At 49.6% G+C, this 23,594-nt stretch overlaps 1 protein-coding gene across 4 annotated transcripts in view; it reads left to right on the top strand.

Moving 5' to 3' along the window:
• The first annotated feature begins 2,211 nt into the window (after positions 1 to 2,211).
• The window catches only part of TNK2 (tyrosine kinase non receptor 2), a 111,238-nt gene continuing 89,855 nt past the window's right edge, over positions 2,212 to 23,594 (top strand). Inside the window, exons 1-2 of one of the 4 annotated variants that reach the window (XM_081862187.1) lie at positions 2,212 to 3,391; positions 16,818 to 17,096. In XM_081862187.1, the coding sequence (XP_081718313.1) occupies positions 17,073 to 17,096 (24 nt within the window). In that variant the 5' untranslated portion in view covers positions 2,212 to 3,391; positions 16,818 to 17,072. Of the gene's footprint in view, positions 3,396 to 12,968; positions 12,990 to 16,817; positions 17,097 to 22,424; positions 22,566 to 23,594 lie in introns of those variants that run through there. The other 3 variants (XM_081862186.1, XM_081862188.1, XM_081862190.1) reach the window with 3 other exon arrangements.

The raw sequence follows: 23,594 nt of genomic DNA, 5'->3' as shown, positions 1-23,594 counted from the left end.
CAACCACATCTAGAAAGCGAGAGGATGGCTTGTTCAGTATAGGACTATTCCCTGAGTTGGCCAGAGATGCTGGTGTTCTTCAGGAATCATCACATGTGAACTGAACTGAGACTGACTATCTACCCACCCACCCACCTATCTATCTATCTATCTATCTATCAACTCCCCCTCCCTAAAGACTTCCCCACCCCCACCTTGAAAACTATTCATGTTTGTGAGATGCTAAAACAGCTATTAAAAGCAAGATGTTAAAAACTGTAGATGTAATAAAATACACAGGGCAGAAAAGGTCATCCTGGGTGAATCGAAACTTTTGCTGTCTGACCGTTGGAGGCCGCCGTTTCACGCCGAGATGGAGAGCTCCCCCAGCCCCTGTTAAGATTCACGGCTCGCCCCCAAACCCCTTAAGGTCTCCCTCAGCCTTTGAAATCTGGATCCAAAACCCAAAGAGCCATTAGCTATTGGCGACCAGTCGGCATCATCCTGGGGGTGGGAGTGGGCGGGGGGGGGCGAGTTGCCCCAAGTGCGCGTCTCGCTGGGGCCGGAGGATGCGGGGATGCAGGAATGGCTGGACCACTCCGGCCTGGCGGCGCCGCCTCCTCCTCCTCCTCCGGGGGCTCGCCCTTCGCCTGTCCCGACGGTCTGCGCAGTCATCGCCGCCTGTTACATAACCCGGGCAGTGACTTAATGAATGGGGGAGGTTTGCCACCCCCACCCCCCTCCTTTTGGGCACAAACTCACGTTAACCCCTTCCTTCCAGCTCTCCCCGGGCCGCCTCGGTGCGCCCTGGGCGCAGATGAGAGGCGCAGAGAGACCCCTTGAGCCAACCCCTCTCCTTCACCTCCCTGGCCCTCGATACCCCCACTTTCCGTGATCGGACCCCCCTCCCTTGCCCGCTCGCCCTGCGGCCCCCCACTTTTCCCTTTCCTTTGTTTTCCAGAGCCGAGGCTCCTTTAAGGGAGGCGGCGGAGGCGGAGCGAAGCGCGAAGGGAACAAGGCGACCCACGCTCCGGGCGACTTTGGCCAGCCGAGCCGGGCCGGGTGGCGCAGAGGCCGCGGCCGGGCGGGGAGGGCGACGCTCGGGCGCGCCCGCAAAGTGAGGAAGGGGCTGCTGGCAAAGGCGATCGAGGGGGAAAAGTTAATTTTTTAAAATTTGGGGGTAGTTTTTGGGGAGCAGGAAAGCGGGTGTTTTTTTTTTTGCGGGGGGACTCTTAGAAGGGGAGCTTGGAGGAGGAGGGAGGGCGCTTTGCAGGCGTCAAGGTGGAGAGGAGGGCCGGACGGAGCGCCCGGGGGGCCGGTCGGGGAAAGGAAGAGCGGCAGGAACTGGAGGAGGCTGGGGAGACTTCGGGGCGCAGGTGACAGAGCAGGAGAGGGAGTTTGTGGGGCTGGAGAAGAAGGGGTCAGGTGTCCCAAGGTGACCATTCGGTGGGGTGAGCCGGCTCCCCCTTGAGCCATCCGGCGGCCGGAGGTGCGGGCCAGGCGAGGGCTTTGCTGCCAGCAGGAGGCGCTGGGACTGGGGCAGGGGGTCCAGGAGGCGTGGGGCTTGGCGGTGGGGGTCCAGGAGGAGGCTTTGGGGGCGGGGGTGCAGGAGGAAGTGCTGGGTTGCGGGGTTCAGGAGCAGAGTCAGGCCAGGGGGAGAGGAGAGCCCCTTGGGGGGTGGGCAGGGGGAGGCCCTTGGCTGGGGGGCCTTGGGGCTGAGCAGGAGGAGGGCGAGGGGTGGCTGCAGAGTGGGGTGGGGGAGAGGCGGGTGAGGTCTCCCCAGGAGCCACCGGGGCAGGTCCAGTGGGCAGGCGAGAGGCGGCTGGCAAGGGGCGCTGGAGTGCAGGAAGGGTCAGCTGGCCAGCGGCCGGAGCGCTGTGGGGTGGAAGAGGAGCACCCGCCTTTGGGGGAGGTCTGGGAGGAGAAGGGGGAGCAGGGGGAGCTGCTTAGGGGTCCGCGTGGAGCAGGCTTGCTGGAGGAGCAAGGTCTGGGCCAGGCAGGCCAGGAGGAGGAAGGCCCGAGCCTGGGGGGCCGCCAGGAGCAGCAGGGGCGGGCCGGCTTGGGCCAGGAGGTGGGCCTGTGGGGCCAGCACCAGCCCCATGGCGAGAGGGATGTGAGCCCGGCGCCAGGCCTTGAGCCTGAGGGGCAGGAGGTCCGGCAGGCGGTGCAGCACTCGGCCTCGCAGGAAGGGGGCTTGGGCCAGGGGGTGCAGGAGGTGGGGGGGCTGAGGCGGGGGGTGCAGGAGCAGCGGCAGGAGCTGGGCGGCTTGGGCTGGGGGCTGCAGGAAGGGCAAGGGAACGCGGGCAGGTGGCAGCCCCTGCAGGGCTAGAAAGGTGCTGCCAAGAACCCCCCCCCCCCTTCCCAGAAGATCCAGGCCAGCGGACCCTGAAAGCTCAATCAGGGCCGCTTGGAAAACTGAGGGGCTCTCGGCTTTCCCTGCCAAAAGGACCCTGGATCTGCTGCAAAGGGGGCAGAATCCGTTCCCGTTGTGGCAGAGGCTGCTGAGAGGTCCTGCCTGGGCTCAATGACCCTTGCCATCGCCTTTCTCTCATCCACAAGTCTCTTTGCGCAGCTTTCCCCGCCGCCGTTCCTGGCCTTCTGTGCATCCTTTCCGCTCCAAGTCCTGGAAGTTTTAACACTGTGTATTGCAAGCCGTTCTGTGTGTGTTTCTTCCTACTTCTGCATGGACTGAAACCTACTGCAGGATCGTCTTCCCTGCGGAAACACAAATCCCTGCAAATTCCTGGAAGTTGCATGAAGTCTTAAGCCCTTGCGGTGCATCACGAACGCCTTGTTCACCCCTCTGCTTTTATCTGGATTATCCATCAGCAGCCTCTTTCTCCGCCAGAGATCTTGGCTCTGCAAATCCCCAGCAGTGTGCCATGCAAAAGAGAGCAGGGGGGCCTCGCGATGGGCCGTAAACCTCAGCCCTGATGTTCAGCATCCCTGTGTGGTCCTGTGGATTGCCGCAGCTGCTTCTGATGTCCTCCTAGTGTGGAGTTCTGCACAGTGTGCGAGTTGCCAGCCTGACCATCTAACAGCTGCCTGTGTCTCTGCCTGCTCTGGAAAGCCACAACAATGTTATCTCACTGTTTGCCGGATTAACAGCAGCAGCTCTACCTGAGCAGCCGCCTTGGCAGTGTGCGGCCACAAGAGAGCGCATTGTCCCTGCCAGTGTGCAGCAGCCAAAGCAACCGAGAGGGGTTGTCTGCGTGTGTCAACAACACTCGCTGGGGCCTCCTGGCGTGTAAGATCAGCAGCGGCGGCAGCTGGCCAGCCCAGCAAAACAGCCCAGCCAGAGTGTGCACACTGCAATTTCTGGAATTCGTTCCTCTCTTTGCTGGAGAGCAGATGTGGGATTCCCATGGCAGGACAAGGAGATAAAGGGCCGCAAGGGAAGGCAGAGGCTTTGGTGGGTAAGTGAAATGCCGGTGGGGAGATTCGGGGGGGGGGCCTGAATGATCCACCCCCTGTTGTGTAGAGTTCCTTGTCTTGTCTGTTCAGGCAACAGGCAATCGCTTACTATACTCTGATCTGAAGGTTGCGTCGGTCAGATCGGACTGACTGAAGCCATATCTACAGCCTGTTGAGGAAGGAAGTGGGTTCCTGTGGGGTGCTTTTAAATGATATTTTATGAAACGTTGGCTCCACGGCTTGCAACACGAGCGCAAAAACTGCAGACCTTGTAAACCACTTGTAAAAGGAGGGTTTGGAAAGCTCTCCGAATTTCTGTGGATTATAACAGTACGGAAGAACATCTCATACTAACAAATAATCTGCAAGGGGGGTGAACAGGCCCTGTATCTCCTCCTAACACCCCCCCCCATACAAACTGCTTCTCTTCTCTCATAAACAGTTCTGTCTTGGAACGGATAATTGTACTGCTTTGTACAGGCAGATTTGTGGTGTCCACAGAGGGTTTTGCATGGGTAGCAGAAAGCGGACTGGGGGGAAGTCATAGTCAGAAACATCTGAGGTGGGCACCAGGTTGGGGAAGGGGCACCAGGGTGGGCTTCTTCTGGGCAGGCTGGTAGATGAAGACGCTTGTTTCAGACCTGTCAAGAGCTGCACAAACCGGCCCCTGCAGAATTTGGCTTTTGGCATGAGCTTCCGTTTGAAACTGGAATGAGAAAAAAGTTGTTGGTCCTCATTATACACAATTTAACATCGGCAACATGTGGCTGCTTTGCTAAGAGAATTTGGCTGTCTCTGGTACAGGTTTCCTTTTCCTTATGGATCTTAGATTTGGGGTGTGACAGTCCCAAGTACCCTGCCTGTGTGGCATAAAATGCTGTGATTCCCCCGTTGCATTGGACTAGATAACCATTTGGGTGTCTTCCAAATCTGAAATTCTACGATTCTGTGAAATGCTTGCATATTTCTTTCTTTCTTTTTTAAAGTAATATTTATTAAAATTTTAGAAATTACAAAAAGAAAAAAGAAAGATTAGACATAACAATATAACAAAATACAAAAACACAAACAAAAGCAAAAACACTACATAAAACATTGAATCAACAAAATAAAACAAAAAGAATTAAAAACACTTCCAATATTTCTAATCTTAACTTTCATGCACTTGTTTCATTGACTTCCTCACGCCTCCCTTTTTGTATTCCACTTCAATTAATTATTTCAGCAAGTCCTTTCCATCTTCATCTATTTTCTGTCTTATAATTAATTTTAACATATTCTGTCTAACATTCTGCCGAAGCCGTCTAGCTTCATTCCACCTTTTTTCTAAAGCTCCTTAACTTTACAGTATTTCTGTAAATATTCTTTAAATTTTTTCCAATCTTCTTCCACCGACTCTTCTCCCTGGTCTTGGATTCTGCCAGTCATTTCCGCCAGTTCCATATAGTCCATCAACTTCATCTGCCATTCTTCCCGGGTGGGTAAATCTTGTGTCTTCCAATACTTCGCAATGAGTATTCTTGCTGCTGTTGTGGCATACATTAAAAAAGTTCTATCCTTCTTTGACATCAGTTGGCCAGAAATGCTTGCATATTTCCCCCTGAACAGCGTGTGGCTATACCGGTAGCTCCTTGCTCTGTAGCAAAGGAGGATTCCTGGGTACTGATAGCTCCAGAGCACTCAAGCAAGCGAGCCAAACCACAGGACCAAACCAGGCCTCATTGCTCTCCACCTGCTTTCCCTGTTCTCCTCCCCAGCAGGGCAGTTTGCCTCCTTCTCCCCAGGCTCCCTTTCCAGTATGAAAACCGGAGACTTCTCTCCCTGCTTCACGCGTGAACAGGGGTGGCGTTTGAAGAAGCGGTGGTGGGCTGCCTTGTCCTGTATTTGACTGGGCAAATTGGATCAAGAGGCCCGTTTCAACCCTGACAATTTAGAGGCGATCTCAAGATTTCATAGAACTGTAGAGGAGTTGGAAGGGAACCCCCTGAAATGCAGGAATCTCAACTAAAGCACCCCAGACTTTCTCTCTCTTTTATTTTTTCAAGAGGGAGAGAGAGTTGCCTGAACTGTATTTGCACAAAACCCCTGTCAACTGGCAATCGATAAAGGGCAGTGGGCCTCTTGCTCCTGCGGATTTTGGACTTTGGCATAAGCTTCAGGTTGAAATTAGAAAGGGAGAAAAGTCAAGTGGTTAGTCCCCATTGTTTTGTGCAATTAAAATAACAGCAAGAGCACATGGCTGCTTTGCTAAGAGTTGAGAATTTTGTTGTCCCTGATACAGATTTTATTTTGGTTTCCTTTAAGAGTCTTAGATTTGGGGTGTCCCAGTACCAGTCATCCTGCTCCTGTGACTTCCAATGTAGCCTGGCTGGGTCCTGCCTGTGGGGAGGTAAGTTCTGGGATGGCTCTTGCAGTGAGCAAAGGTGGGAGCTGGCGTGAGCTCTTCAGAGCCGCTATGCCCTTGTAAGTGGCTTGCCAGTCACGCTGCCGCCCTGAGAGTTCAGTTGCGGGATGGATTAAATTCCTGCATTTAGCTCCCAGGTTGACCCAGCTGCCTGGCCTCTTGAGCTGACTTGTGCCCTTGGCGGAAAGGGCAAAGGGAGGATTAGGACCTGTGGCTTCGGGAATAGATTCAAAGAACTTGGGAGGGACCCCAAGGGACATCTAGACCAACCCCCTGTAATGCAGGAATCACAGCTGAAGAATCTCTGGCAGACTGCCACCCAGCCTCTGCTTAAAACCCCCCGAGGAAGGACAGGCCACCACCTCTCGCGGGAGTCTGTTCCACTGCCAAGCAGCTCTTACGGTCAGAAAGTTCTGAAGTAGTGCATGCACACAAAAGCCAAGAACAAACTTAGTTGGTCTCTAAGGTGACCCACGCGGGTGGCGCTGTGGGTTAAACCACAGAGCCTAGGGCTTACCGATCAGAAGGTTGGCGGTTCGAATCCCCACGACGGAGTGAGCTCCCGTTGCTCGGTCCCTGCTTCTGCCCACCTAGCAGTTCAAAAGCACATCAAAGTGCAAGTAGATAAATAGGTACCGCTCCGGTGGGAAGGTAAACGGCGTTTCCGTGCGCTGCTCTGGTTTGCCAGAAGCGGCTTTGTCATGCTGGCCACATGACCCGGAAGCTGTACGCCGGCTCCCTTGGCCAATAAAGCGAGATGAGTGCTGCAACCCCAGAGTCATCTGCGACTGGACCTAATGGTCAGGGGTCCTTTTACCTTTACCTTTAAGGTGCTACTGGAAGGATTTGTCAGAAAGTTCTTCCTGATGTTTAGTTTGTATCTCCTTTCTGGCAACTTGAAGCCATTGGTTCGAGTCCTACCCTCCAGAGCAGGAGAAAACAAGCTTCCTCCCTCCTCCATGTGACAGCCCTCAAGATATTTGAAGATGTCTATCGTATCTCCTCTCAGTCTCCTCTTTTCCAGGCTAAACATACCCAGCTCCTTCAACCGTTACTCATATGACTTGGTTTCCAGACCCTTGATCATCTTGGTTGCCCTCCTCTGCACACCTTCCAGCTTGTCAGCATCCTTCTTAAATTGTGGTGCCCAGAATTGGACACAGGACCCCAGACGTGGTCTGACCAAGGGACGCGGGTGGCGCTGGGACGCGGGTGGCGCTGTGGGTAAAACCTCAGCACCTAGGACTTGCTGATCGCATGGTCGGCGGTTCGAATGCCCGCGGCAGGGTGCGCTCCCGTCGTTCGGTCCCAGCGCCTGCCAACCTAGCAGTTCGAAAGCACCCCCGGGTGCAATTAGATAAATAGGGACCGCTTACTAGCGGGAAGGTAAACGGCATTCCGTGTGCTGCGCTGGCTCGCCAGATGCAGCTTGTCACGCTGGCCACGTGACCCGGAAGTGTCTGCGGACAGCGCTGGCTCCCGGCACCTAGAGTGAGATGAGCGCACAACCCTAGAGTCTGGCAAGACTGGCCCTTATGGGCAGGGGTACCTTTACCTTTACCTATCGTATTTCCTCTCAGTCTCCTCTTTTCCAGGCTAAACATACCCAGCTCCTTCAACCACTCCTCATATGGCTTGGTTTCCAGACCCTTGATCATCTTGGTTGCCCTCCTCTGCACACCTTCCAGCTTGTCAGCATCCTTCTTAAATTGTGGTGCCCAGAATTGGACACAGGACCCCAGACGTGGTCTGACCAAGGCAGTATAGAGCAGTACTATAACTTCCCTTGATCTGGACGTTAGACTTCTGTTGATGCAGCCTAGAATAGCATTAGCCTTTTTTGCTGCTGCATCACACTGTTGACTCACGTTAAGCTTGTGGGCCACCAAGACCCCAGATCCTTTTCACACATTCTTCTGTCTCCCATCCTATACAGTCATACCTCGGGTTACAGACACTTGGGGTTGCGCGATTTCGGGTTGCGCACCATGCCGAACCTGGAAGTACTGGAATGGGTTACTTCCGGGTTTCGGCAGTTGCGCATGTGCAGAAGCACTAAATCACACTTTGTGCATGTAAAGAAGCACCGAATAGCAACCCGCAAGTGCGCAGATGCGGCGCTGCGGGTTGCGGACGTGCTTCCTGTACGGATTACGTTCGCAACTCGCGTGTCCACTGTATTTGTGCACCTGGTTCTTCCTGCCTAAGTGCAGAACTTGGCATGTGTCTCTATTTAAATCCATTTTGTTACTTGTGGACCAATTCTGCAATCTATTAAGGTCATCCTGATCCTATTTTCTCAGGTAATAATTTGCCAGCCCTCCCAGTTTGGTGTCATCTGCAGTTCTGATGGGCTTCCGCTGAATTCCTTCAGTTATATAACAATGTCGAACAACACCCTGCAGCACCCCACTTCTCACTTTCTCCCCAGGGTGATGAAGACCCCTTGCTGAGCACGCTTTTGGATGGTCAGCCAGCTACAAATCCTCCTAACAGAAGCATTGCCTAGCCTGAATTTTACCAGCCTCCCCGCAAAAATATCATGGGCTTTGTCGCATGGCTTGGTTTCCAGAAAGGTTTGCTGGTTTGTGCTGGAATCCCACCCGTGAAATAGTGAGTGTGGGAATGTTCAGGGATGCAGGAGAGGATATATTGTCTGATTATAGCCTTTCCAACTTGTGTAAACAAGTTCACAATTTAGCAGAGTAACATTCCGCTTTTTAAACTCGCAGCGGATGCGTTTACGCAGGCTCGCTAAAGCCTCTATAATAACTGTTCTGGTATTTCCCCCTTATTCCCTCATAAAAGATAGGACACGACACAGTCTTCTCTAAAAGTATAAAAAGGTTTACTTACACATCATTCTGTTCACAACAGAATCCCAGAAGGCAGACTTAGCTTAGAAAAGTAACATACACCTGGAAACTATCTCATAAGGAGACAGTCCCTTTGTCCTCTCTTGGCTGGGGCCCAAGAGAGCATCTTTGGCTAAGCAGATGTTGCTTCTTTGATGCATGTAGTCAAAGAGAGAGAGGTGGCTGCCCTGGCCTGTGCTTTTGTCGTTACCTGCACAGGTGAGGCCACACCCACCTCTAGTCACATGCAGAGGAAGTCTGTCCCAGCCCAGAAGGAAACATGAAGTTTACCTGCTGGCTGGACAAACATTCCTCCCCATGTGTAAACATGTTCACTCTAGGAATGTTGTACTTGACTGCTCTTGTGTTTCACATCCCACCGTGAGAAGCCTGGAAGCGGCTCTCCTTCCTCGGAGGTTTTTAAGCAGAGCTCGGATGGCGACCTGCCATGAGCTGAGATTCCTTGCATTGAAGGGGGGTTGGGCTGCATGACCTTTGGGGGCCCCTTCCCAGCCTACAACTCTATAATTCTAAGCCTGCTTTTCTTCCCCCCACAGCAATGTGCTTTGGCCTCGCACAAGCCCACATCCCACCCAACGTGGCACCACTGGAACATGTTGTGTGGGGAGGGGGGACACATGGTTCCTGTTGATCAGAGCCCTTCTGTTCTCCTGGGTCTCCAGATGTTGTGCAGATGGTGCCCCAAAGCATTTCCTCTCCATTCTCTTTTCTTTTCCTCCCTTTGTTTCCCCTTCCGTGCTCTGGGCCACATCCAGGCTGGTGGTTGGAGGCGGCTGTGCCTGAGAAAGTGCTGAGCGACTTTGGTGAGCCTCCAAAGAGAGAGGCAGATTGCTGGCAAGGGAGCTTCTCATTTCAGGGATCCAGAAATGGCACAAAGTGGGAGATTTTTTGGGTGCCGTTCTGCCAATGAAAAGCGCAATGCAGGAGGAGCTGTCAGGACAGAGGATCACAACTACCGTATTTTTCGCTCCATAGGATACATCGGACCATAGGAGGGGGAGAACAGGGAAAAAAAAATTATCCCCCTCTCTACTCAGCGCCCCTTCAGCGAAGCGGCAGGAGAAACGGAGCCCCTTCCATTTCTCCTCCCGCTTCGCTGAAGGGGTGCTGCGCAGAGAGGGAAAACTGTGCAGCGCCTCTCCAGCGAAGCGAAGCCTGGAGAGCAAGAGGGATCGGGGTCCACCAACCCCTCTCGCTCTCCAGGCTTCAGGCGGCTATCCGCAAGCCTTCGGAGCGCAGCGAGAGTTCCCTGCGCTCCGGGGGCTTCAGGCGGCTTCAGCGAAAGCAACGGGAAGCCTTCGGAGCATGGGGGGAGCTCTCCCTCTGCACTTCGGAGGCTTCGCGTTGCTATCGCTGAAGCCAAGGAGCCTGCATTCGCTCCATAAGACGCACACACATTTCCCCTTCATTTTTGGAGGGGAAAAGGTGCATCTATAGAGCGAAAAATACGGTAAGCCCTGCAAAACCAGAACTTGTCTGTTGGCATTCGACAAAAGATTGTGGGGTGGATTATGATCTGTGCAAAACCGTGCCATTTGCTGCCCTCGGCATAATTCCCAAAGGCCTTGCAAGAATGTAAGAAGCGCCTTTTGGATCAGGCCATTGGCCTACCGAATAGGGCTAGGAAGGACAATAATAATAATAATAATAATAATAATAATAATAATAATAATGTAGAATTTGTACCCTGCCCTTCCTGCCAAAGGAGGCCAGGGCAGCAGGAATGGAACGGCTCTTTTCCAACGGCGCTAGAGAGCCGTGGTTCGTTGGAGGAGACCAACCAGATGTTGCCCTCCAGATGTAGATGGGCGTCAGCCAGGCTGGCCAATGGTGAAGGGCGATGGGAGCTGCAGCTGAGCAACATCTTGGGGGCACCAGGTTGGGAAGGCTGGTGCAGATGATATCTCGACAGGTGTTTGAGCTGCGCTCTGTTTTGTGACTCCTAACACATTATCTTGAAATTAATATTATTTATTCAATTTATATACCGCCCTTTATCCAAAGATCCCAGGGCATTGTACAACATTACGAACATACAGTGGTTACAGACTCTGCTAACCCAGAAATAGTACCTCGGGTTAAGAACTTTGCTTCAGGATGAGAACAGAAATTGTGCGGCAGCAGCATCAGGAAACCCCATTAGCTAAAGTGGTGCTTCAGGTTAAGAACAGTTTCAAGTTAAGAACGGACCCTCGGAACGAATTAAGTTCTTAACCGAGGTACCACTGTATTACAGAGCATGGATAATAAAAATGTAATAAAAAGCATAGTAGCGGACAGAATAATAAAAGAATCATAATAACAGCCATAACAGCTTTAACAGCCATAGATTATTCAGTAGCCAAAGGCTTGGGTAAAGAGGAATGTTTTTGCCTGGCACCTAAAGTCATGTAATGATGGCCCCAGGCGAGCTTCTCTGGGGAGAGCATTCCACAGTCAGGGAGCCACCACCGAAAAGGCCCCGTTCTCTGAAACTCTCTGGGATGGGGGTCATTGAGAAGGGCCCCAGATAACAAGCTCGGGGTCTGAGTCGGTTCGTATGGGGAGGGACAGTCCTTAAGGTATAGTATTGAGATCCTGAACCATGTTGCATTTTATTCCCTATGATGTTGTGAGCCACTCATTGTTCAGCTGTGGAAATGGGCACAACAAAGAATTCTTGATGGCACTCTTCTGAAGAGCCTGAGTTTTTGTTTGTTTTTTGATAAATAATATTTATTAAAATTTTAAGGGTTACAAAAAGCAAAAATAAGAGTAATAACACCATATTAAACAAAAGCAAAACAACACATCACAATAAGAGAAAAAGAAAAAAACACCACAAAAACAAAAACAAAAAACACGACTAATCTTCCCAACTTATCTTTCATTTGCTTGTTTCCTTGACCTCCTCACACCTCCCTTTTTTGTATTCTAATTCGATTAACTATTTCAGCAAATCCTTTCCATCTTTTCCAATTTTTGTTCTGTAATTTATCTCAATATAATGTAACTTTACTTTCCCTCCTTTCACCAATTTTTTTTTAACCTTATTTTAACATTAAAACTAAAATACTTATATATACTTAACTCCTTATAACATTTCTGCTAAATCCATAAAATATCAATCCGCCGTTTTTCTATCACTCATTAATTTTGCGATATTTCTATATATAAACTTTAAATTTTCCAATCTTCTTCCATCAACTCCTCTCCCTGGTTTCGGATTCTGCCAGTCCTTTCCGTGAATTACATATAGTCCATCAACCTGGAGATCTTATGTCCGAGGCCTGAAGAGCCTGAGTTAGCCTTCCCCAACCTGGTGCCCTCCCCATGCTCCTGCACCATGGCTGCTGTTGTCCCTGACCCATTGGCAGCCCCAACGTCTAGAGGGCACCCCCCGGCCTGGGAAGGCTGAGCCCCCGCCGGAAAGCTGGCATCCGAGCCTTATCTTCTGCGGAGCCCATTCTGTCCACGCTTTGGGCAGGGCCCCCGCCTTGCCCGGATGCTTCGAAAAGAAACAATCAGCGAGGGAGGAAGGCCCTGACGATAACGGCATTTGGTTGTTCTGTTCTGTTCCGTTAATCGCTCTCTCCCACTCTCTGCTGATAACCAAAGTTGCAGGAGGCAGCGGTGGGGGCTTAGGGTCATCCGTGGGGATCTGGTACATTGGCTGGGGGAAGGGGATCGTGGCTCACTGGCAGAAGGTCCCAGTTTCAAATCAGAGTTAGAAATCAGCCAGGTGCGTTTTGCGACTGGCACAGGTCCAGTTGCGGCCGCATGGAAATCTCTGGATGCTGGGTTGGCAACTGGGGAAAGCAAAAAGAGAAAGATCTGGAATATTTCCCTTGAAGGATTGTTTTATTTGATGTTTTAATGGGTGCTAAACTGCTTTGGATTTCCCCCCTTCAAATATAAAACGGTATTGATAATAATAATAATAATCTCCATTGACAAAAAAGGTGCCTAGACATTCCATTGGGGCAACTGTAACCTAGGTTTAAGGTGCTATTTGGCAATTGGATTACCGGAATATATATATGAGTTTCTAACGCTGGGTTCACTCCCTGGTAGAGCTGGGAGAGACTTTTGTTTGAAATCCCAGATAGCTGCTGCCAGTCAGTGTAGACAGTACTAAGTTAGATGGGCCAATGATCTGACTCGGTATTAGGCAGCTTCCTATGTTCCTATGAGTTAGCATTCACTCGCTTTTCTCCTGCCCTCAGAAATCCAGCAGAAGCCTCTCTTATTTAATCCCCCCTTGTTCCTCCAAGGAACTCAAGACGGCCTGCAAGGTTCTCCTCCAGCCTGTTTTATTCTCACAACCACCCTGTAAGGTAGGCCAGACTGAGAAGCAGTGACTGGTTGCCCAGTGAGCTTCATGGCTGAGTGGCGATTTGAACCCTGATCTTCCAGGTTCTAGTCTGACACTCTAACCACTGGGCAACACTGCCCACCTGAATTTCTGCCTGCAATGCTGAACCTACAATGAAGAACTGGATCAGGCCAGTGGCTGAGTAGAAGCCCATTTAAAATGCTTTCAGGTTGGGGGAACGATTGGGTTGTTCTTGTTTTTATTTTAATTTTTGTATTTCATGTTTTTATATTGTGATTTTATCTTGTGAACCGCCCTGAGACCTGTGGGTATAGGCGGTATACTACTACTACTACCACAGTGGTACCTCGGGTTAAGAACTTAATTCGTTCTGGAGGTCCGTTCTTAACCTGAAACTGTTCTTAACCTGAAGAACCACTTTAGCTAATGGGGCCTCCTGCTGCCGCCGTGCAATTTCTGTTCTCATCCTGAAGCAAAGTTCTTAACCTGAGGTACTATTTCTGGGTTAGTGGAGTCTGTAACCTGAAGCGTATGTAACCTGAGGTACCACTGTAATAGAAAACTCACAAGCAGGACCCAAGCACAAGAGCAACTCTCCCCGATACTCTGGCGAGAGGATATACGATTTACTGCCTCATATACAATTAAAGAAAATTTTGTAAAGGTGTTCTATAGGTGGTACTTATTGCCAGTTAACTTGGCAAAGATATATAAATTGAAATCCAATCTCTGTTGGAGATGTGGTGGAAAAATAGGAACAACAAGACATATTTGGTGGAGGTGTGAGGAAATCAAGAAATTTTGGATAGTAGTACATGAAGAACTAAAGAAGATGTTGAAAATATCAATAGCAAAGAAACCAGAGACATATCTCCTTGGATTGATAGATGAAGAGAGACCGGGGGGGGGGGGGGGGAGAATTTTTCTATATCCAAGTACAGCTGCTAGAATAGTGATTTCTGCTAGGTGGAAGTCACAAACTATACCCACAAAGGAGGAATGGATTTGTAAACTAAATGAATATTTAATTTTGGCAAAATTAACCTCTATAATAAGAAATCAGTCGAATCAAAAATTAAAAAAGGAGTGGAAATGTGTTGATGAATATATGGCAAAACATAGATACGCTAATATGCCTAGATTAAAATGTGAAGTACTGGATGGAAGAAAAATGAGTAAAGAAAGATAATAAGAATATATAGATGATCTGAGAAGATTGTAGAATGCAAAGATTATTGTAAATTGTATAATGTGGAGGAAATCGAGTGGGGGCGGAGGGACGTGGGAGGAAGGAGAAAAGAATAATACGATGGATTGAGGAAATATAAATGTAAATATATGGGGAAGAAATGGTGTTGGCTTTGGTACAGCTGTATTGTAATGTAATATAATATGTGAAAACCAATAAAAAAGAAAAAGAAGAAGAAATAATAAATTACAAGAGCAACTCTCCCCTTCTGTGGTTTCCAGAAACCAGCATTCAGAACCATTTCTGCCTCCAACTGTCGACCAGAGCAGAGCCACCATGACTGACAGCCTTTGATAGCCCTCTCCTCCTCTGTGAATTTGTGTAATCCTCTTTTAAAGCTATCGAGGTTGGTGGCCTCCTGTGGCAGGGAGTTCCATAGTTTAACTGTGTTCTGCATGAAGAAGTCCTTGCTTTTGCGTGTCCCAAATCTTCCAGCATTTAGCTTCATGAGATGTCCCTGATTTGTAGAGTTAGGAGAGAGGGAGAAAAAGTTTTCTGTATCCAGGGTTCGCGAAGGCAGAGCGAGGGAGAAGAGCTGGAGGCAAACTGGGTGCCCTCTTCCCACCTTGGATCCAATCTATGCTTCCAGGTGCCATAAGAAAGCTGCAGAGATAGCACAGGATAATGCGCCCCCTTGAAATTACAGTGGTGCCCCGCAAGACGAATGCCTCGCAAGACGGAAAACTCGCTAGACGAAAGAGTTTTCCGTTTTGGAGGTGCTTCGCAAAATGAATTTCCTATGGGCTTGCTTCGCAAGACGAAAATGTCTTGCGAGTTCCTGTGGGGTTTTTTTCCTCCCCCCCTTTTTCTAAGCCGCTAAGCCGCTTATCCGCTAAGCCGCTAAGCCGCTAAAAGCCACTAAACCGCTAATAGCGCTAATCCGCTAACCCGTCAATGGGCTTGCTTCGCAAGACGAAAAAAACGCTAGACGAAGAGACTCGCGGAACGGATTCTTTTCGTCTTGCGAGGCACCACTGTATCTCTTTCAGTTTCTGCCTTCTGAAAGAAGGTAATGTAAAAGGTAAAGGGACCCCTGACCATTAGGTTCAGTCGTGGCTGACTCTGTGGTTGTGGTGCTCATCTCGCTTTATTGGCCAAGGGAGCCGGCGTACATGTGGCCAGCATGACTAAGCCGCTTCTGGCGAACCAGAGCAGTGCACGGAAACACCGTTTACCTTCCTGCCGGAGTGGTACCTATTTATCTACTTGCACTTTGACGTGCTTTCGAACTGCTAGGTGGGCAGGAGCAGGGACTGAGCAATGGGAGCTCACCCCGTCGCGGGGATTCGAACCGCCGGCCTTCTGATCGGCAAGTCCTAGGCCCTGTGGTTTAACCCTCAGCGCCACCTGCATCCCACAGGGTTATAAAGACTAAGACTAGCCGCCTGAGAACAGTTTCTATCCAAATGCGATTTTGGTTTTAAACGCAGTATAAGGAGTCTCTATGGGAGTATATTGTATTTAAAAATGGGGTATTAGTTTTTAGGGGGCTAACCAGGTGGAGATAGCTGGGATAGCAGGCTTGTTGGTTTTTGAATGTCTTATGTAGATCTTTTCAATTTCGTTGTTCTGTATGGGACAATGACAATAAAGATTATCGTATCGTATCCTATCGCCCTGGGAATAGCTGTTTTTGCTGGGTGTTGTACGGAGCGGAGTGTTTTTCTGTTCTCAGATCTCCCGAAATGTTCCCAAGCAGAGCTACTGGCCGGCTGGCCGGAGGAGGAAGGGGATGGAGCGACAGGGCGTGGGAAATCTGCCCTCCTACAGGTCTGAGCTGCTCTACTCACGAGAAATCACACAGCAGCATCCCCCATTAGCAACAATAACTCTGTTGTTCTTCGCAGGCCAAGAAAGCACTGGCTTTTCCCTTTAGCTGTAGCCAAGTGCAGGGGGAGGAGGGCCTGATCCTGACCTTGCCTGAGAGTTGGCTGGGGAAGGCAGTTGCTAGGCTGGGCATCTGTGTGACTAGGATCAGGCCACCCAAATGATTGAGACCCCCCCCCCACGAGGAAACACTTGCAGCATTTGGGACCTTGCAATGCAGTGAAATGGTTTTCAACCGGCAAATGGGTATGACATGGCCCTTGTAGCAATGCAAGTTCCACAGACCAGAATGGCTGAGTGGGCACATATCCTAGAATCTCAGAATTGTAGCGTTGGAAGGGACCCTGACGGTCATCTAGCCCAACCCCCTGCAATGCAGGAATCTCAACATGCAGGTCCCCCACCCAATTTGAAACCACACCAGACCCTGCTTAGCTTCAGTTGCAGGAATCGCAACGAAAGCATCCCTGACAGATGGCCATTTGTCATGGAAGGGGGAAACAGGGGCCAACTTACCTGTGTAGAAAATAGAAACCAAGACTGGGGAGGAATTATTGGGGAAGGAGAAAACTGAGGACTCGAAGCTTTAAAGTGTCACAGAGCACGGCAGAGAGTCAGGCCTCTGATTCTCTAATTTTATTAAATACAAAACTCCATATTTTGCTGAAGCCTCTTCTTGTTCTGCCTCAAACACTTCCAGCTCCAGACAGGAATCTCTAGTGACTGACACCTGTCTTCTCCATCCTCTTGCAGTTTGGGTGTGACTCACCTCCATGGACCACCCTGTGATAACTGGGATCCTGAGATCCTCTGCCTGAGGGAGACCCTAACCGTCTGAAGCAGCTGGGTGCTTAGATGGCCTCCTCTCAGTAGATCTCCTGCTCCAGGTCGATCCTTTCTTGAGGGAGAAGAAGCAAGCCATAAGGGAAGGTGAAGAACCAAAGGACTGACTCTTCTCTTCCAGAGCCTTCTGGAGAGAAAGGAAACGCTGCGATTGGGAGGCAGAAGATGACCCAAATAACACAGCCTCAGGTAGGTAAACAATCATAGGCGAGTTTACTCAGAAGTAAGCCTTGCTGAGCTTCATAGGCTTCTAAGGAGCTGCACATAGGATTGCATGCTTAGGCTGTCCAGCCTAGGACTGATCAATGTTGACTTTCCAGGTTGTACAAAAAAGACCAGCCGCGTTTAAGAAAAGTCCAGACATGGTTACAGTGGAAACGCATCTTCAGGACCTGATGCCTATTTTATTTTATTTTTTATTTTATTTATTTTATATTTTTTAATTTTATTTATTTTTATTTATTTATTTATTATTTTTAATTTTAATTTATTTTTAAAAGCAGGTTCAGGTGATTGAGTGCCTGTTTGTTTAGCAGGGAGAAGGATTCTAGGCTAAATATCTCCCTGGTGTGTTTTGAGGAGGGATTCCGCCACACACACCACTTGCTCTGAAGTTGCACAGCCCAGACACAGGATTTCCACCTCGCTGAGAACCAGGAGCTTATTTCCTCCCTCCCGAGGTTTTAGCGCGTCCTCTGAGTTGATACCATCGAACCTGGAACTGCTAAGTAGCGTCTAGGTTTTTCTTAATAGAAAAAATTATTTCAATGGCTTTTTTGTGGACGGGGTCGGATGGTGCGGAGTTAAGACCTCTAAGGTTTTATTTATTTCTTGTTTTAACTGGCGAATAAGTACATGGGCTGGGAGACGTTGGTGGCGCTGTGTTCTAAAGCACAGAGCCTAGGACTTGTCGATCAGAAGGTTGGCGGTTCGAATCCCTGCAACGGGGTGAGCTCCCGCTGCTTGGTCCCTGCTCCTGCCCACCTTGCAGTTTGAAAGCACATCAAAGTGCAAGTAGATAAATAGGTACCGCTCCAGCGGGAAGGTAAACGGCGTTTCTGTGCGCTGCTCTGGTTCGCCAGAAGCGGTTTAGTCATGCTGGCTGCATGACCCGGAAGCTGTCTGCGGACAAACGTAGGCTCCATTGGCCTATAGAGCGAGATGTGCCACAACCCCAGAGTCGTCCGCGACTGGACCTAATGGTCAGGGGTACCTTTACCTTTAAGTACATAGGCTGCTGCATATGTTTCTGAGCATGGCATCTAACTGGGTGGTGAATTGCGCAAGTGGCTTCCTGGGTGTGCAAGCCGTTTTCAGGAAACCTGTCATTGAGGCTGGCAGAAAACGAAAGTTTCAGCAGGCTTGTGTGTGGCTTGCTCAAGACTTATTTGATCTCTGCCCAGCAGGGGTGGCATTTGAAACCTGGCCTCCCCAGCTCATTGCTCCATTTCTTGGGAACTTAGTAATTATAGAACTGTAGAATTGGAAGGGACCCCAGGGGTCATCTAGCCCAACCCCCCAAAATGAAGGAGGTGCATTATCTGGTACTCAGTGGCTCAGCATTGCCTACATAAAGGGGGAAGACCTATTTTTGGTTTCTCAAGTCAGACGCTAATTAGGATCAGCATTATGGGCAGAATGCGACAGGTGGGCGGGACCCATATGGCAGTCACATGCCCTCATGATGATGTCACATAATTGACAGGTGAATTGCCCCACCCACCTGTCCAAAATCCCTTGCACGTTGCGCTGCTCAAGGACATTGTTTCCGTCATTTCCCAAAGCACCAAGCATGGAGCTAGCAAACTGTTTCTTTCTCCCCACCCTATGGGGAGGTGAGGACAAAGAAAGGGGCATTTTATGGGCATCGCTTCTGCGTGCAAGAGGGGCCCCTTGAAAAAGCAGGTTTCATCTCCCCATGTTACGAACATCAGCAGAGGGAGAATAATTCCTATAAAACCCAAGATGCATGGCTTGAAAAGTCACTCTTTCTCCCTTCTCAGACTCAACAGCATCAGGCACAGAGGATGGGGAGGGACAGCCTTACAGAGGGTGGCAGAAAAACCCTTTAGCTGGATCAGGCCAATGGCCTTATTACTCCAGCATCCTGTTTTCTCAGTGGCCAGCCAGATGCCCCACAGGGAAGCCCCCAAGCAGGATTTGAGCACAAAATCGCTGCTACAGTTTCCAGCAACTGGTATTCAAAACAATTTCCAGGGGGGCGCCCTGCACTCGCTGCTCACTCCAGCTTGCCACTAGTAAAGGGTAAAGGGACCCCTGATCATCAGGTCCAGTCGCGGACGACTCTGGGGTTGCGGTGCTCATCTTGCTTTATTGGCCGAGGGAGCCGGTGTACAGCTTCCGGGTCATGTGGCCAGCAGGACTAAGCCGCTTCTGGCGAACCAGAGCAGCGCACGGAAACGCCGTTTACCTTCCCGCCGGAGTGGTACCTATTTATCTACTTGCACTTTGACATGCTTTCGAACTGCTAGGTTGGCAGGAGCAGGGACCGAGCAACAGGAGCTCACCCCATTGCGGGGATTCGAACCGCTAACCTTCTGATCGGCAAGTCCTAGGCTGTGTGGTTTAACCCACAGCGCCACCCACGCCCCTACCCGCTTGCCACTAGAGGGCACTATAGGAATACGCATGTTCTTTTTCTTCTTTGGCGATCCCTCGTAGCCTAGTAAGATTGTCTTCCATAAACACGGTTTTAAGAATGAGTCCGTAAGTGACTGTGGAGGCCAATTCTGGACCCACAGATCCTTCCACAGTGGGGACATTGGTTTCTGGGCGGGAGTTGATCACGGTGTGGATTTGCCAAGCGTGCCTTCCTCTTAGCACGTTTCTCCCTTTCATCCTGAGTTTGAACATCTTCAAAGCCCATGACACCTTTGGGAAAGGCTGTTCTCCAATTAGAGCTCTCACAGGCCAGTGCTTCTCAATTGTCATACACAGACATTCCCTTAAGACAGGATTTGTGAATGAAAAGACAATGGGGAGGCTTTTCCATTTTCCTTCACCTTGCAGAGAAATCATTTGGTCAGTTTGGGAGTCAAAATCGTTTCAGGGCTGTTTTCCTGTGCTGTTTCAGACATGTGGTTTATATATTTATGTACGTGTTTGCTTGATACATTTGTGAACATTTATTATATATATATATAAGACCTTCAATTTTTTATTTCACTGCCAAAATATGAACCTGCCTTATACAAACAGTGAATCTTATCTGCATTTATGCCAATGATAGGGAACCTGGTATCCCTCAGGTGAAGCTCAGCTACTCCTCGCCTCATCCCTGGCCAATGGCCATGCCGGCTGCGGATGATGGGAATTGGAGTCCAACAGTGGAGTCTGCTGAGAGGGCCATATGCCCCCCATATCTCCCTCTAGCCAAACTCTCTATCCCCTGGCAGCCTGTGTTGTCAGTTTTCTGGGGAAAGTTGACCCGGAATGTTTTCTGGGAGAACTTGCTATGCAAATTAGACCCATTTTTGGGATGCATTGAGTAAAGGAGGCCGAAAGCTACGAAACGGCCAAGCTTGCGTAATATCTGTTTGCAGCTGGCACCCGTTCACCGTAGTTAACGGATGAACTTACGAAACGGGAAATTTTCCACGGGAAAACAAAGCGCTGGAAAATTTCCTGTCCCACTTCTCAGCTGGCAGAAACTCTCTGAAAGGTTTCAGCCCTGCTGGCTGAGAGGCTTTGGACGTTAGTTGGTGGGAAGATCTTCTGTCCTTCTGAGCACCCACAGGTGACCCATTTATTCAGCATTCATCTTGATTTGCACACAACAAACAGATGCAGAGGTGAAACTAGGTCTGATCTTTCTTGAGCGTTTGTTCTGATCCAAGCGTTGATCCTGATTTGCTTGTGCAGCGTTTACATGGGATCAGAGAACTGTAGAGTTGGAAAGGGACCCCCAGAGTCATCTAGTCTGACCCCCTGCCGTGCAGGAATCACAGCTATGGAATCCCTGGTGGCCAAACAACTTCTGCTTGTAATCCTCTCAGGAAGGAGAGCCCATAACCTCCCGAGAGAATCCAGTCCCCTGCTGAACAGTTCTTACTGTCAGAAAGTGCTTTCTGATGTTTCTGGCTCACACGTGAATCCCGCTTGCAAAACGGTCTGGGAGGCACGCTCTGTTCCTCTTACTCTCTCGTACAAACACACAAACGCACACCCACTTCCAACCATTAAGCTACTGAGCCTCACCTTAAGGCAAGCGGCAGGGCGATGTTGCTAGGCATTTCCTGGTTAGTAGCAGCGCTTGTTGTTTTTATTAGGGTTCGGATGAGTGGCCTTCGATTTATGCCAGCTGCCTTTGGAAAAATAAGGGGGTGGGGTGGATATCTTAAAAATGGGTAGGGGGCTCTTCCCCACCCTCATGGCAGCTGTGAAAATGGGAAAAGGGTACCCACGAGGCGAGAAAGGAGGGGGAGAAGTCGAGTTACAATCCGAGAAGGAAGTCTCTCCATTGTGAGGTCATTACAGTCATACTTCGGATTAAAGACGCTTCAGGTTGCGTTTTTTCGGGTTACAGACTGCTGAAACCCGGAAGTACCAGAATGAGTTACTTCCGGGTTTCAGCGGTCGTGCATGCGCAGAAGCGCTAAATTGCGCTTTGCACATGCGCAGAAGCCCCGAGTCGCGACCTGCATGTGCGCAGATGCACCGCTGCGGGTTGCAAACGTGCATCGCGCATGGATCACGTTCGCAACCCAAGCGTCCACTGTACTTTCTTCAGTAGGGCCACTGCATATTATTATTATTATTATTATTATTATTATTATTATTATATCTATTTATAGATATAAATAGATATATCTATGTGCCTTTTCCCCTACAGGCTGCTCACACAGACTAAAACTCCAATTAAAGACAAAAAGGTAATAAAATAATTAGTAGTAATAATAATAATAATTTTATAAATTATACCCCACCCATGTGTCTGGGTTGCCCAGCTAAAAAGTAATTAAACTACAATAGAATTGAAATGATATTTTTTTAAAAAACCCACACCACTATTGGAATATAGATAATAAAAGCAGCACAGCACTTCCTTATCAATAACATCTGGCAATAGTTCATCTCTCGTCCACGACCCCTCCAAAGAATCTGAGGATCAAGTGAAGTCCCAAGTCTGCTGGTGCAGGGTGGGCTTTGGGTGCCAGCAGCTGACATTCCTGATGGCAGGAGGGTCTTCCTGGTGGAGAATATTCCTGGTGGCTGAACCTGAGGGATGGGAGATGCACCAGATTCACCTTGGAGCACCTGCCAGACTCTCCGGAATTTACGGGAGGCTGTGTGTCACGCGATTCCCTTTTCTTCTTCAACTTCTTCGTCTGAGGCTGCCAGCGTGACTTTCCAAGGAAGCCAACCACCCAGACCGGTGCGTCTCCCTGGTGAATGGGAGCCTGTCACTGAAACTCTGACGCCACGGCTAATGAGTGAATGGCCACCTTCCTCTCTGCATGCCAGGATGGGTGAAGTCATGGTCATGTGACTGGCTGGCCAATTGGGAGAGAGGCAGCCTGGCTGGGAGAGAGGGAGGCAGAGAGAGAGAGAGACAGAGCAAAACTCCTGGCCAGATGTTTTGCGATGGGCAACCAGCCACCTGAGCCTTAAGGCATCCCTCCGGAAGAGATGCAGGAGGTGAGTATCAACTCCAGGAGCCGCCCCTGATGCCCCTGGCTGATGTGGGAGGCTGGCAGCAGCGCCCGGTAGTTGCTGGAAGTGCGATTTCAAAGCAGCTGGGGCAGGGAACTTTTGTTTTTCAAGCTCTCCGGTGGGCCCCGGGCTGCTTGCGATGAGGTTGAAACCCCTAAGGCGACTAAATGCAGACCCTGAGACTTCACTGCCAGGGCCCAGAAGGCTGCAAAGCCAAATGCCCATCTTCAGGGAGGGCAGGACTGAGAACAGTCCACTGGGGTTTGCAAAAGTGCCGTTTTGTTCCTTAGTGGGAACTGGGTTGTCTTTTTACAGGTCAATAAGATCTATATTGCATGTGTGTATTTGTTCATTAGCGCAGCGAGCAAAAGGGAGGCGTTAAAGCAACGTTTCCTGTGTTTTTGCTACTCACTTGTTGTAATAACTAGGTGGTTTTAGTGACGGGCTGCATGCTTCCAGGATCTGAAGCATCTGAAGTGCAGTTTGAGGCTTCAAAAAATCTTGTGTGTGTGTTTGTGTAACAGGAAACATGCGTTTTCTGTTTGAGTGAGTGATACTTCTGTGGAAACGTGATTTATCGCTTATTTGACCCGGTTGGCCTTTTCCTTCTTTCTGTGGAATGTTCCTGAAAACGGTCCCTTGGTGTGTAATGCATTTCTTACGCTTCAGCATCGGAAATTGCATGTGCCTGGGGTTCCCTTGTGGCACCTGTGACTGACGGGTGTTTGTTGGCACTGATAAGGGATGAAGATTAGCAGCTACAAATTTCTCAACTTCTGTTTCAATGGTTGCTTGCTCCATAGACCTGCTATGCGCCTTTCAGAACTGTGTCTCCCTATTTTCTCTCTCCCTGCCCCCCCCCCCGGCCAGGTGTGTCATCATCATTATTAGTATTGTTATTTAATAATAATAATAATAATAATAATAATAATAATAATAATAATAAATTATTTATTCCCCAGCCACCCTGGGCGGCTTCCAACAAAACACTAAAATACAATAACCTATTAAACA

Source organism: Podarcis erhardii, assembly GCF_964252035.2.
Source record: "Podarcis erhardii genome assembly, chromosome: 5".
In the NCBI taxonomy this organism is placed as follows: domain Eukaryota; kingdom Metazoa; phylum Chordata; class Lepidosauria; order Squamata; family Lacertidae; genus Podarcis; species Podarcis erhardii.
This window is presented reverse-complemented; position numbering and strand designations above follow the sequence as displayed.